Source organism: Phacochoerus africanus, chromosome 2 (genome assembly GCF_016906955.1).
Source record: "Phacochoerus africanus isolate WHEZ1 chromosome 2, ROS_Pafr_v1, whole genome shotgun sequence".
NCBI lineage: Eukaryota > Metazoa > Chordata > Mammalia > Artiodactyla > Suidae > Phacochoerus > Phacochoerus africanus.
In genome coordinates, this window is record NC_062545.1 from 248,199,836 (window position 1) to 248,213,885 (window position 14,050).

The window sequence follows — 14,050 nt, forward strand, 5'->3', positions numbered from 1 at the left end:
AAGCCGACTCACCAGGATCGGCTTCAGGATGTCCATGTTGGAACGCAGTACTTGCTCTGCTGCATCCAGCTTTTCCCTTGGCAGGCTGCAAAGCCTGGAGACTTCTTGGTCACCAAGCTGAATCACCTCTTCTAATTTTGATCCATTGCACAGGTTGGTCAAATGTAACTGGTAGCCTTGCAAAAATACCTGGAAGCATTTCATACAAAGAGAGAGAAGCAAAACTGGATTACGAAGATGGGAAGCAGGGTCCTTGCAGCCTGTTGGGGGACTTCACATCAATATAGCTTTGAAGAATGGACACCACTCCAATAGTCCAATGCATCGAGTCTCTACTGAACTTCAAGATGAATCGAGGCATGCTCCTACAGGACACTTAAAACCTGCATGTGGTGTTTGACTCATGATCTCCACACTCTTGTCCTTGTAAAGGGAAATTCCGAGTCTAATGCTTTTTATCAAAATTGCGACACCTGATTCAGCAAATGGGAATTTAGCGTCGGAATCCCTGAAACCACTTTTATTAGAGAAAGTAGAAAGTTCTCATTATTTTGGAATGCATGATATCTTAAACTGGGGTTGGACTGACTAGAAAAAAGAGGGGGCATTTATACTAGTTATTTGTAGATACAGAAACTTAACTGATACAAAGAACTATGCCCAATAATTTCAGAATGTGAAACTCTTCTTTTTACATATATCAGAGCAGAAAACTAGAAAGTCAAGCCCCTTATCCAACTGATAGGCCAGTTATGTCACTCTTATCTATTCCTTAGAGTAGAGAGACTTTCCTTGGCCATATCTTGTTTACTTAAATAGCTTTTCTGGACCTAAATAAACTGCACTTTGTCATATTTGTCCTTACTGTCCATCAGGCAGCAAGTTGAGTAAGATGAAGGGCCTTGTCTTTCTGGCTCCCTTTCTGTCCATAGTGCTGGAACATATGGACAGTATACATTTGTGGAGTGAATGAATGGATATTTAGACTCTTTATTACTCCATTACTACTTCCTCTGTCTCAATTAGTGTAGCCTGATCTGCTTGTAGTACAGCCTAATGGGGGTGATGGACCAAAAGCCTCCCAAGACCCATGCAGCTAACACTTGGTCTGCCATGGTTCCCAGAAAGTTTTCACCTACTGCCAGAAACCCAAGCCCCCTTCACTTTTCCTCCCTTCTCTAACTAGCCCTTGCTGCCAGCCTACTTTAATGTTTGTGGTCAAGAACACTGACTACACAGAAACTAATTACCATCCAAGGACCACCTCCGGGGTTAGGATGCCCCCTCTTTTTGTAAACTGATCAGATGTGACAGATATGAAATTGGCAGGGGGTAATGGAAATCATGCTAATGATTTTCATAAAAATGTAACAATTTTCATAAGCCTGCTGCTTTTGGCCCATCTCCCAACCACACAACTGGTAAACACAAGGCATATTTTCCTAGTTTCATAAAGGCAAGCAGTAAGCACATTTTTCTAATTTTAAAAATTCTAGATCACAAAAAGCGAAGATCTTATTTTCAGGCATAAACATCTCCACTACTTCCGCTTACTGAAAAGACAAGCTAGTATGTAGACACGAGACAGGGTAAAGAAGCAGTTCCCCCTTCTGCCAGAGAATACACTTGAGGAGCTTCTCTGAAAATCAATAACCAGGCAGTCTGGGTCTGCTGCCCACTTCACAGGGGCGGTTTGCTATCAAATGAGGCCAGAGGAAGTTTTTAAAAATCTGAGGTCAAAATTCTATATAAACACAACCATTACTTCCTGGTTTTATAAATTTAAGAAAAATAAACACTTTCTCCTTATATAGCTTTCTCATTTATCTTTAAAGGAAGCATTAAGTTTTTAAAATCTCCTGTCTTAGATTTTACAGACGGAAATATTCCAGATAATAATCCTCAACCCTGGTTATTGTCTCAGAACTGTGAAATTTTAAAGAAAGTGTTTAATTCATCTTAACTCAAATGCATCCCCCTGTTAGGGAGATGTTATCAACAAATGCCAATTGACAGGCAGGAATCAGTTTTATTTCAGCCAGCTGGCCTGTGATGCCAGGCTGTACATCCCACTCTCTGGACGGTTTGGTAATGTCAGCCTGAGCAGGGAGGTAAAAACAGGTGAAGCTGCACTGGAGCCAACAACTTCCTTCAGCAGCATTACAAAGATAGGAGTTTGTTTATTTCCTTCCAGGCGCTCTTGAATAATATAACTGCCATGGGCCCCACTAGGGAAGCTGAAGGTCGCAGCTTACCTTGCGGAGTCTGACATCAGCCCCCAGCATCTTGTCCACAGTAGGCCTTGGCAGAGAGAGGTTGTGATGCAGGAATTCAGAGAAGGTTTCATTGTCTGCCAGGAAGTCCCGAAGCTTCAAACCTGCTGGAGAAATGGTATTTTATTTTCATTTTATAAGCAACTTTTTTAAAAAGTCAGCATGATGGAACAAAATATCATTAATATTGATTGCCTCCTTTTAAACTGATTGACAGCCACAGGTCTAAGCACACAGAGAAACAAGGTTCGAGGAGCTTCACCTTAACAGCAGAGACATGAAAAGACTGCTTTCTGAAGCCGTGTAGCATGACAGTATAGAGCACACACAGCCTTTCCTTGCTTTTCAAGGAAAAAGCCAGGTCATTTAAATGAGCTCGCCCAGCCCACCTGAGATCTGTGACTCTAACCCCACAGCTCCTGTCTAATCAATGCCATGGCAGGTAGCTCACCTTGGAGATATTTAAAGCCTATGCCCACAAGCCCCGGGGGCTGTTTTTTTTCTTGATGCAGAACAGTGGTTCTCAAACTTGAGAGGGCATCAGAATCACCTGAGGGGCTTGTGAAAATGGACTGCTAGTCCCCTACCCCCAGAGTTTCTAATTCAGTGGCCTGGGAGGAAGCTGGAGAATCTGCACTTCTAACAAGCTTCCAGGTGATGCTGATGAGGCTGATCTGGGGCCCACAATTTGAGAACCATGGGTATACAGCATTAGGCACATCAAAGCGTTCACAGGCATGATCTCATTTTAATTCCAAACGTGGAACCCTTGATACAGAGCTTCAACACCCAAGCCTGCCATAAGTTAAGAAAACACACAGGCATGTATTTTTTAAAAATCAACCCTACTGAATGACTGGCTTGCTGCAGGGTTTCACGCAGAATCCCTTTAAATAATAAGCCCTCCAGGTACATTTAGAAGAGGCTCCAATCCAGTGTAGTGAAGCAGAAAAAGCACTGGCCAGAAATCCAATTTTAGTCCCCAGAGTTGGAAGCTGTGCCTAACGTTGTTACTTGGGTATTTCATATCAGCTATTTCTCTGCATTTCAGCTTCTCTATCTCCAAAATGTGAGGTTTCCAATCAGATGCTTGGTAGGGTTCCCCTTGACTGAAATGCTGTCATTTCCCCTGCCATATTTCATGTGAATGTCCACTTCTCCCTCTGCCCCTCCCTTTTAACAACCCACATTCTTTCAGTAAAGAGCAGGCCAGCTCATCAGGAAGCATGACGGGGCAGCCATCAATGGGAGACCACAGCCCACAAGCCCAGGCAAGAACCGACCTCTAGGGGGCAAAGCTAGCAAACCCAAATCACTTAACTGATGAGAAACAGGTTTGATCTGAAAAAGCGGGGCTGTGAAGTGAAGCTTAAAGAGGACAAGAGCTAATCCTGGAAGCGAAGGGGGTGATGTGTAGAGATAAAGTAGAAGGAGGGCTCCAAATCCAACCAGGCTTTCATCAGTGCTGCCTCATCCAGGAGTGTTCTGCTGAAGCAAGCTTTAATAACACAGAATTATAGACGGGATTCACCAAGCTTGATTCACATCTCTAGAGAAATGATTTTCTGGCTACGCCTTATGTAGCCAACTCCTAGTTATTTCTTATTTCACATTCAAGAAGCTGGTCCTTGCCAAGTTAGTGTCCCTCCTGAGAACGGGTGCTCCTGCAAGCTGCCACCTGCCTGGTGTTCCCCATCCCACATGATACTGCAGTCTCACCATCAGGTTCACTTCCCAGGTGCCAAACCTCAGAGCATCTAATAGTCACTTAGGGAGCATGCTAACATGCAAGTCCTTGAGCCCAATTCCCAGAGATTATGCAATAATAGATCTAGAGTAGAGACTAAGAATCCTCATTTTTAGTAAGCATCCCTAGCATTTCGAATACAGTGGGCCTGGGGAACCATCCTTATAGGAATGTTGTTTCATCTGCATATTATCCCCACTAGACTACACCTCCAGGACACGGAATATGTCTTTTATCCTTGTATCCTGGTGCCCAGATCAGGCAAGAATTACTGACCAGTGAACAATGGCTGGATAATAAATACTAGGACATGGGAGCAGGGCTGGGAAGATTTCAGAAGTATCTAAGCAGCATCACAGGAGATTTCCTTTCAGCTATGTAGCTCTAAGAAGAGACCAGAGATATTAGGATGATCCCCAGGTTGCACCCCAAGAATAAAGGGGACCCCAAGTCACTAGTACTATATTCCAAGAGGTACAGAATACCCAGGTTGCCCCGGTATCCCTAAGGTAGGGGTAAACAAGAAGAAGGCAGGAAAGCTAGTAGCTTCCACTGAGGTCCAGTACGGAAACTGACCGCTGTGGAACAGAGGAAAAAGCACCACAGCAAAAAGGTCAGAAAGCCTGGGCTCTGTATCCGCTATTTACCAGGTCATTTCACCTATGTGCATCGCCACGGCCTCACCGGTAAATTGAGGGGGTGAAAAAATGACCTCTCTGAGCCCTGGACAGAACAGAATACACACAAGTGCCGACCCACAGTGACCAGGCAGGCCCCACACCCCTCCCAAGAATGAAAAGCCAGAGCAGCACTTGACATGGTGCCAGCCAAGTCCAGAACAGCCTCCTCCCGCCTCCAGAGCAGGGTTGCTGAAGGAAGGGAGGTCAAGCCTGCTGCGCTCGCCACGGGTCTAGGTCACGAACCACACCTGAGGCCAGGGAGCATGTGCAGCAGCATTCTTAAGACATTTCCACTAAGTCAATGGACTCTATGGATGAGAGCAGCTGGAAGTAATCAAGCTCCAACCGCCTCTCAGTGAATCCCCTGGATGAGACAGAAGAACCAAGAGGCTGATTACACAGTCAACGACCTTTGGCAGTGCATGTGCACAGGGTGGTGAGGCTGCCATGCCAGGAGGCAGCAGGTAGGGCCAAGGATACCTGGCTGAGAAGACAGTGCATTCTGGTCACAAGGATAACACACATGTGGACTCGGATTCACACACCACCACCAACACAACCTGCAGCCAGTGTGGACGCAGAAAGGCTATGCTGTGTACTGGTTCTCAATCTCGGCTCGTTAGACTCCCACTGGGGGCTTTACAAAAATCCCAGTGCCCAGGCCACAACCCCCAACAACTTCTGCGTGATCAGAACTTCTGGAGCTAAGACCTGGCCATCAGAATTTTACAAAACTCCCTAGGGTGATTCTAGCCAAGTTTGGGAAACAATGGTATGGTGGAAAGATAGGGGCACAGGACCAAAAAAACCCAACTCTGAAGCTGGACTCTGCTGTTTATAAATGGTGTGGCTTTATGTATTTATTTATTTATTGCTTTTAGGGGTCGAATCAGAGCTGCAGCTGCTGGCCTACGCCACAGCAACTTGGGATCCAAGCCACATCTGTGACCTATACAACAGCTCATGGCAAGTCCAGATCCTTAACCCACTGAGCAAGGCCTGCATCCACATGGATACCAGTCAGGTTCATTATAAATGGAGTGGCATTGAGAAGCTCATTTTGTCTTCCTGAGCCCCAAATTTCTTACCTAAGAGGTAAAGATAACAGCACCCACCTTTCAAAGGTATGGGGATTAGAGATATTCATATGTAAAGCATGAATAGCAAGCAATGGGCTCACAGTAGGTGTTCAATAAGTGGTAATCAAGAAGGGTTTATTTCACTCAACAGTGTACCAGAAAGTAAGGACACAGGCACTCCCCTCGAGGACCTTCCAAGGCTGACAAGGGAGATGAAGAGGCAGATCAATAGAGAAAGCAGATGGAGGGATGAGAGGGCCAGAGGAAGGCAGCTCAGGGAAGCATCTGACCCAGATGAGGCTTATCTGCTAGTGTTTCCAGAGGGGAGTCAGAGGCTGAAGCGAAATTCTGGAAGAGGACAGAGAGCCAGAAATCTCCAGAGGCTGTGGCTGATGAGGAGAAGGTAAAGAAGGCTCCTGTGATGGCAGGGACCACGGCAGCCTGCAGTCATAGTGCTGTGACACACAGTTCTCAATAAATGTTTCTGAGTAAATGATAAAGGTATAAGTAGATAAAGAGAGAGAGAGATTCCTCAAAATCTGAAATTCAAGGAGTACAGTGGAAGAAGGAAGAGGATGAGGTATGGTGTGGTGTGAGGCCAGTGTAGGATGACTTTGCAACTCTGGTCTCAGTTTTCTCCATTTTGTTGTCAGCAGGAAAATGAGTGGAAAAGCCAAGAATGCCGAGATGATGTCTGATGTCTGAAACAGCGCTTCCCCTCTTGGCCTGGCTAACTCTACCCCTTCTTTATGATTTGGCCCATGAGTCATCTCCTCCAGGAAGCCTGCCCTGATGTTCCCACCCTCCAGCTGAATCAGGTGGCAACCTTCCATGCCCTAATAGCCTCCTATGTGCGCTTCCCCTGAGCTGCAGTTCTCTGAAACCACATCTTTCTCCCCAGAAGAACACCAGTGCCTGAGGGTCGGGACTTTGGAACTCCAAGGTGTGGCAGTGCCTGGCACAGCGGAGGTGGGTGGGGAAGGAATGGAGGAACACAAGGGAGCAAATCAAGTCATGAGCTGTAGTGATCTGCTGTGGGACAAAACAGGACATGCGTGTGAAACAAACCCGTCAAGAGAGCGCTCAGGTCTCCGGAAGTTCCCCCCACCCCACAGGTGCATCAACCCAGGTCAGGAAGACAGTCAGGAGAGTGGGAGCTGGAGGCAGGGCATGGGGACATGTCCATAACAAGACAAGTGGGGATGACAAGAGCATCTACCTCACGGGGCTGAGCTGGAGGTTAAATGAGGTCCCAGTAGGAAGCCTGGAACCAAGAAAAGGTCTCAATAAAGGATAAACTAACACCATCATCACTTTCAGAAAAGACACCTCAGTGGCTTCATTGCTAGTCTGACCCCAAAGCATATGCTTTCAGAATAGATAAGAACAGAGGAGCAACTGTGTCAAGTAAGTCGATGCTGAATTTTTGATCTAAGATATATGTGTATGTGCACATGCACGCGTGCGCGTGTGTGTTGTGTATTTGCCTGGCTGAGTTCCTGCATCAGACAAAAGGATTGAATTTTTTCTGCTGATACTGTCTATTAGGGGAAGAAAAGGTTGAATGTGACTGATTTGTCTATTCAGAACTTTAGAGAATCAACGGGAATGATCACCTCTATAGGATCACTGCAAGGACGGACACAGGAGGAAGATGACAAGTAAGAGCAACCAATGGCTGGGGGCAAGATAGAGAACACTTAATGGAAAAGACAACCAGTCCTTGGCCATTTACCCTTGCCCACATGACCTTATCTGTAATGGGTGGGTGGGTTGTAGACAATGATTTCAGAGGTCTTCTTATTGTTGGTACTGAAAGGTACCCGTGGGGTAAAACTAAGTCAGCACTCAACAGGCATCAGAAGATCTGAATTCAGGTCCCAGCTCTGCTGTTTCCTAACCATGTAACCATTGACCTCACTCTTCCCCTTTTCTGAATCTCTCTGGCCTCCTCAGTTTCCTTAGACGTAAGATGGGGTAATAATAAAAGGCACAGGTTGTTGTGCAAACCCAGATCAAGAAAGTACAAGTACCCTTTTGGAGGCAAGAGTCTCACGAGCTTCCGCGGGTCACTGAGAGGATGTACCTGCTGTCAGAGAACACGGTCATCCAGTTGCTGGACCAGTCACTAAATAAAACGTTGCGTCCCTGCTGCCCTGCAGACAAGACAGAAAGTCCCCATCCAGCAAAAGGCCCCGAGAACCTCCCTGCTGCCATCTCTCCCATGTGGACCAAAATACTTGATCCCCTGAACTCAGCCTCCTTAGTTTTGCCTGGAGGAGCCCATGATACATGTCCTTTTCCAGAGAGTTTTACTTTGGGTGCAGGAGAGTGGGGCAAAGAAAAGGAGAAAAAAACAAAAAAACAAAAAACCGATTCAAGAGCTTAGAGTCTAAAGAACAAAAAAAGTGAAATGTGTGTTTGTGGGCTGAGGACAAACAGGACAGAATTCTAAGTCTCTTGCCAGTCCTCTGGGCAGGCTCTCAGCACAGTCTAAGGAAATTCTTCTGTGGGAGGCAGAGAGGGGTGGGAGGGCAGGACTCTTGCACCAGGGGGATGCTTTCATCCCCAGAGTGTTCCTCCTGCTTCTTCCCAGCCTGCCCTGAGTGCAGTGGAGGAGAAGCGGGGAGGGACGGGGGGGGGGGGGGGGGGGGGGGGGACGGCAGGGAGGGCAGCCGCCCAGGAAAGCAGAGGAGGAGGGAAACCCTCAGCTGAGCTGGCGGTGGCGGCAGGGTTACTCTCGGTCAATGCCCTCCAGTCCCCAGCTCAGTTTCAGGATCGCTGTAGTCTCTTTTGTTCAACATAAAAAGAAACCACAGCGATCAGCTGCTTGAGAAGTAGATGGAGGAGGCAAAGGAAGAAAAAGGAGAAGCAGAGAAAGAGATCATGTCAGCATCTAAGGCCCAGATACTCTTCTTAAAAGGACACCCAGGGGGTCTCCCAGCCCTGACCCATCACACCAGCAGTGGCCTGGAGGGTTCTCAGCCAGATCTCACTCCTGGCTTTCCTCAGCCTAAGCCAAGCCTTATAAACAAGAAGGCCTCAAAACATTTCTCTGCCAGAAGAGGGCTGGGAACAAACATGCTCAGCTTCTTCTGGGTGTTTGCTGTTGTTGTTGTTTCGGTTTGTTTTCCTGATGTTAGGGCTCCACTTTCTTCAAGAGTAGCTCCTGCCTGCTTCTCTGAGAGGGGTGCAGCCCTCAGAGAAAACCAGGGCCTCTCTGGGAACGTCAGGGCTCTAGAGAAGGGAGTTAGGCAGAGTGACCTGGCTGCTCCCTGAGGTGACTCCTCAGAGCAGGTGGGAGGAGGCTGGGAGCCTGGGGTCAGCACCTCTCCCTGCTGTTCATCTGGGCCCCAGCATCCCAACCGAGGAACAGTGCAGGTTTGCTGAGGGATCCCAAGACACCCCTGAAAGATCTAGAGTCTGGCTAACGTGGTTCCTATCTCAGTTCCAGAAGTTTTCAGTTATGGGGCCTTGAAGAAGTCACTTGGGCTCTCTGATCCTGTATTTCTCTCTAAACAAAGGCTGATCATACCAGGGGAGAGGGTGGCTTAAGTAAATACTAAAGACACTAAATGTCTTACTGACTCACACATATTGTAAGAAAAAACATAAGCTTAGAAATCAAACAAGCTCAAAATAATTGTTGATAAAGTCTTGGATGACACTTATGTGAAGGGTTCCACAGAGAAACCAGAATATGTAGGCTTCTGCTTCCTGAACCCTTTGTGGCAAGTCCCAGGGAAGCCAGATACTTCTCCTGAGACCAACAGGAGCATCACAACTTTAGGAACCACATATTCTTTATTCTACATGGAATGGAACTTGCATTAGTTCAAACTTCTAAATGGCTGCTGAAGCAAAATACCAGAACTATGATTTCAAGTGGCAATAGTTCTTGGAGCTCCTTGAAGGCAGGAGCCTGTAATAAAATAGATGCTGTATAAAAACAGGATCCCTGCCCTTGCCTTCCAAGAGATGGACAGAGGGTCAGGTGAGCAGAGCTGGGAGTCTCCAGCCTTCTCTGCCACTGTAGAATCTGTCAACACTGAAATGGAGGGATGGAGAGAGACATGACATGTCTTTCCCAGATCCATCTATGAAGGCAACAGTATAGTTGTGTCTTACTGAGAGGTGGGCAAAGTGGGAGAGGTTGTCAGGAGCCCCTGGAACCAGGACTGACATCAGCTAATAAGAAGCTGAATGGTAACCAGGTCCTCAAAGCACGAATGGAGACTGTGCCCCAGAGGGAGAGGGTGACCTGTTCATACTGGCCAGGACCTCTGCTAATGCAGTGGAGGTGGTGGCACAGTCCAGCTGGCTTGGGAAGCCCAAAGGGAAAAGAAAGGCAACACTGAGGAGGTAGCACTAGTCACAGTGAGTTCTGGATCTAAAGAAAAAGAGAGAAAGAGTCAAGAGCCAATATTAGACAAAGCAAGAAAACTGCTGGGAGAACTCTTCATGGAGAACCCTTTGTGAAGGCCAGAGAGGTGGAAGGTGAGGAAGGATGTCCAGAAAAGGCAAGAACTTCAAGAGAGAAGGTGAGATCAAAATAGGGGGAAAGAGAGTCTAGAAACAGGAAAGACCAAGTCAGACAGAAAGCACAGAGAGAAAAAGAGCTGGGAGGAAAGAAGAGAGTTTGAGGCATTCAACTCTTGCTCATGAGCTGGTCTTTGAAAATGAGACTAGATGCTCCTAACACCATGACTGAGGGATCAGAATCAGCCTGCAGAGCCCTGAGAAGGCCAGGAAGATGGGATGGACGCGAAGATGAGTTTATGAATTAGGGGCTGAAGAGAGTTCTTCCTAGTGCTGAGCTAAGGAAGAACTGTTAAAATATATATATTTTATATGGTATAAAATACCATGGTGTGTGTGTGTGTGATATAAAGTGCTTAATTTGTTCTTTTAAATTTGATAAAAATGTATTAAGGGACATAGCAGTGCTTTATCAGCAGAGGAAGGGGATTAAAATGTACCGAACATCAAATACATTATATGTACTACAAAGCTTAAAAGAAGTTTATGAGAAAGATATTATTTTTTCCGTTTTTCAAATGAGGAAACAGATCCAGAGATGTTAATATCCTGCTCAAGGTCACAGAGCAAGCAAGTGGTAAATGTGAACCACATCAGCTCTGGCTACAAAGCTTTGGCTCTTTCCACAATATAGGAATTAAACAAATCATTTTATTCTTTTAAAATGCTTCATAATGATTTGGGCATCAAAAGCTGGTAATGTCACTCACACTTCCTGGTACAGGAATAAAGCCACCTGGCAGCATGGGATGGCAAAGATGCTGAGCCTTGAGGTCAGACCAACACGGATTCAATTCACAGCTTTATTCTGTAACCTTGGGCAACAGACGTAACCCTTTGAACCTCGGTTTCCTCATCAATAAAATGGGGATGATAATACCAAGCTGGTGCTGCTTTAGAATTTAAATGTAAAAACGTATTTAAGTGTAAGATGGTACCATTACGTGGTGCAACTCAGTCCGCTGGACAATCTCCAAGATGCCTCTTCTGTGCCTCAATGCAACAGTGGTAAGAAGGCTAAAAATGGGATGCTTTCAAGGAGAAACAAACTGGACTCCCAAACTGCTCTTTGCCCTCTACAGAGTAAGTAAATCTCATACTGAAAAAGCAAGAGACATGAAACACTGTTGTTGATGTTAACGATCCAAACTCTTTAAAGGCAGTCTGATATTGTATGGTACATGCCGTCCTACAATTGAGTTCAATTGTGTTTTCTATTCTTGTCTGGGTAAAGCTGACCTTTGATTTGATTTAGCTCAAGCAATGTTTCAACACATGAGTGCAGCACTGCATCCCCGGATGGCAGCCCAGCTGGGGCCAGGCCCTACCCTGGATGGAAACCAACTCTCTGGGCTTTAAGATACTGCCTGGCTTTGACAGGTCTGGGAGACTTTCAAAAGATGAAACTCTAAGGCTCTAAATTAGAGTTTTTGATAAGTGCACATGGACGTGAATTGCAATCACCCAAAGATTTCAAGGAATTTCCAGTCTGATGACATAATGTTGACACATTTGTCATCTGATCTCCCAAGATGACCCTTGGGGGCCCACAAGGACAGAAAACAAAGTTTGAGGCTATAGCTTCAACTTCAGCAGCTGCCCAAATGGAAGGGAGGGGTTCAGGCACGCAAGGAGAAGTGACTGTGAGTCACAGGCTGTTCTTTCTACACAGACCTTGGGGAGCGGCCCACTCGTGCCTTTACCCGTGAAGCCAGGAAATGGAAGTGGAAGAAGTCTGCCATTTCTCTCAGAAGCCCTCCTATCTCCTCTCTGACCCCAGCCCATCCATGCCCAGTATCCTGTGACCTGGGAAAATTTCTGACTAACCTAGGCTACTCTCTTTGGGCTCTAATAACATACTGGCAGAGTATGAAAGTCTGGAGTTCTAATCCTATTTCTGCCCTTTGCCAGCTGTGCTTCCTTAGCCAAGTTACTTAGCCTCTCAGAACTTCAGCTCCTTCATGTGCACAAAAAGGAATAAAATTCCCTACCTCACATGATGGCTTTACAACAAACTGAAATACAAGCTTGGTGCTCATGATGTGCCAGACAGATTACTAAATGCTTTATGCTTATTATCTCATTATTCCAAACAACATCCCAAAGAGAGGACTGTTAGCTCCATTTTGAAGAAACTGAGACACAAAGATGCTACAGAATTATCTAAGGCCACACAGCTGGTAAGCAGCAGGGCCAGGATCTGAACCAAGGCAGTCTGGCTGCCAAGTATGTTCTCTTAACACCAAGCTACACTGCCCCAGTGGATGTTTACAAGATGATACTTTTACAAGCCCTTTCCTCAACTCCATGCCACAGCCAACTACTCTGCCATGTCACCGAAGCCTGTCCTCAGGGGATCAGGTGCTTCCAACTTTCAAAGATCAAAGCAGAATCAAAGGTCCATATAGTGAGTTCTCAGTATTACCTGTAAATCCAATATCCAGGAAGTTATGACCCATTTCCCAAAGTCCAGCACAACCCTCAGGACTTATTTCATAAAAGTCTTGGTCAGAGTCACACCAAAAAGACCAAACAAGCCAGATTTGTACCATGATTATATAGAAAAAGACCACCATGCCAGTGACACTCAAAAACCCAGCCTAAGGGATGCAGAAACACAAGGTCCGAGTCAGGGTCTCCGGTTGCAAGCTGCACTGCCCTGGCTCTCTCCTCCAGTTCCTCCCCTTTCTAGCCCTTGACCTCAATGATGTGGGATGTCTTCCAAAAGGACAGCTCCAGCCCAGTGACAAAATGCCCAAAGTTCTCCCTTGTTCTTTCCTGGAGGAGTTCTCCTAAGCTTTAGAGGACACTGCATTCTGGAGAGAAGGCAGTTGTAACCCTAGTTCCTGTCGAGGGAAGCTGAAATAAGGTACCCAGTTTCAGGGATCACAATTCTCATGAGGGGTGTCACTTGTGTAGACTGTGGTGCACATGGCATCCTCAGACATGTGTGATGTGGCAGCCCTTAAGTGCCCTATCTACCTGGCCCAATCCATCAGGGAGAAATGATCTTCTGAAGGCCACAGAGCACCTACTGGGCATCTATTAAAACCACCACTGGTATGGCTATAATTTGAGACAGGGCCAGATATATAACAAGCTAAGGTCTCAGCTGAGAAGGAAAGTTGCTCAGTCCGTGCACAGGGGAGCTTGGGATCTGGCCTCCAGCCACACCGCAGAACCCAGGTCTTCTATTGGGCCAGGCCACAGCTGATACCCATAGAGAATTCTCACAGTGCTCCCACAAGCCTAGGAATTGTCCTTGGACCAGTATAAGCCATGGTGAGGCTGAGGGAGCTGCTATGGGATACAGCAGGAGCCAGGAGCCCAGCCACCTACACGGGAGGTGATGGCCCAGCCCAGGCACCTCCCAACTCCCAGCCAAGCAGAAGCCCCAACCATTACATAAGGTACAAACTCACAAGGGGCCTAGGCCCATGTGCCACCTAGAGATAAAGGAGACCGGCAGCTGGATTCCATGGGAAGGGAAAGAAGCAAGATGCTGGGGCAAAGTGGATGTTTGACAGAAACATTAAGCAGGAAGCCAGCTAATGAGCCCCTTAGGTGGCACCATGCAATGCATTTAAATAGCTCTAAAGGAAACAAGCAGTAAAGACAAAGAAAAAAGCAAAGAGACATCTCTTCAACTGGCCCAGTCCTGATCTGAGCAGCACTGGCCTCATGGGGAAGGTCCAAGCTCTGGCCAGTCTGCTGGTCACCCCACCAGAGAAT

General features: G+C 46.6%; 1 protein-coding gene across 7 annotated transcripts in view; it reads right to left on the minus strand.

The window, feature by feature from the left end:
- The window catches only part of ABCA1 (ATP binding cassette subfamily A member 1), a 132,385-nt gene that overhangs the window by 73,360 nt on the left and 44,975 nt on the right, over positions 1 to 14,050 (minus strand). For 6 of the 7 annotated variants that reach the window (XM_047768084.1, XM_047768079.1, XM_047768081.1 and 3 more), the window contains 2 exons: positions 2,256 to 2,380; positions 13 to 189 (listed from right to left, as the gene is read on the minus strand). In XM_047768084.1, coding sequence (XP_047624040.1) covers positions 13 to 189; positions 2,256 to 2,380 — 302 coding nt within the window. The remainder of the gene's footprint in view (positions 1 to 12; positions 190 to 2,255; positions 2,381 to 14,050) is intronic. The other variant, XM_047768083.1, reaches the window with a different exon arrangement.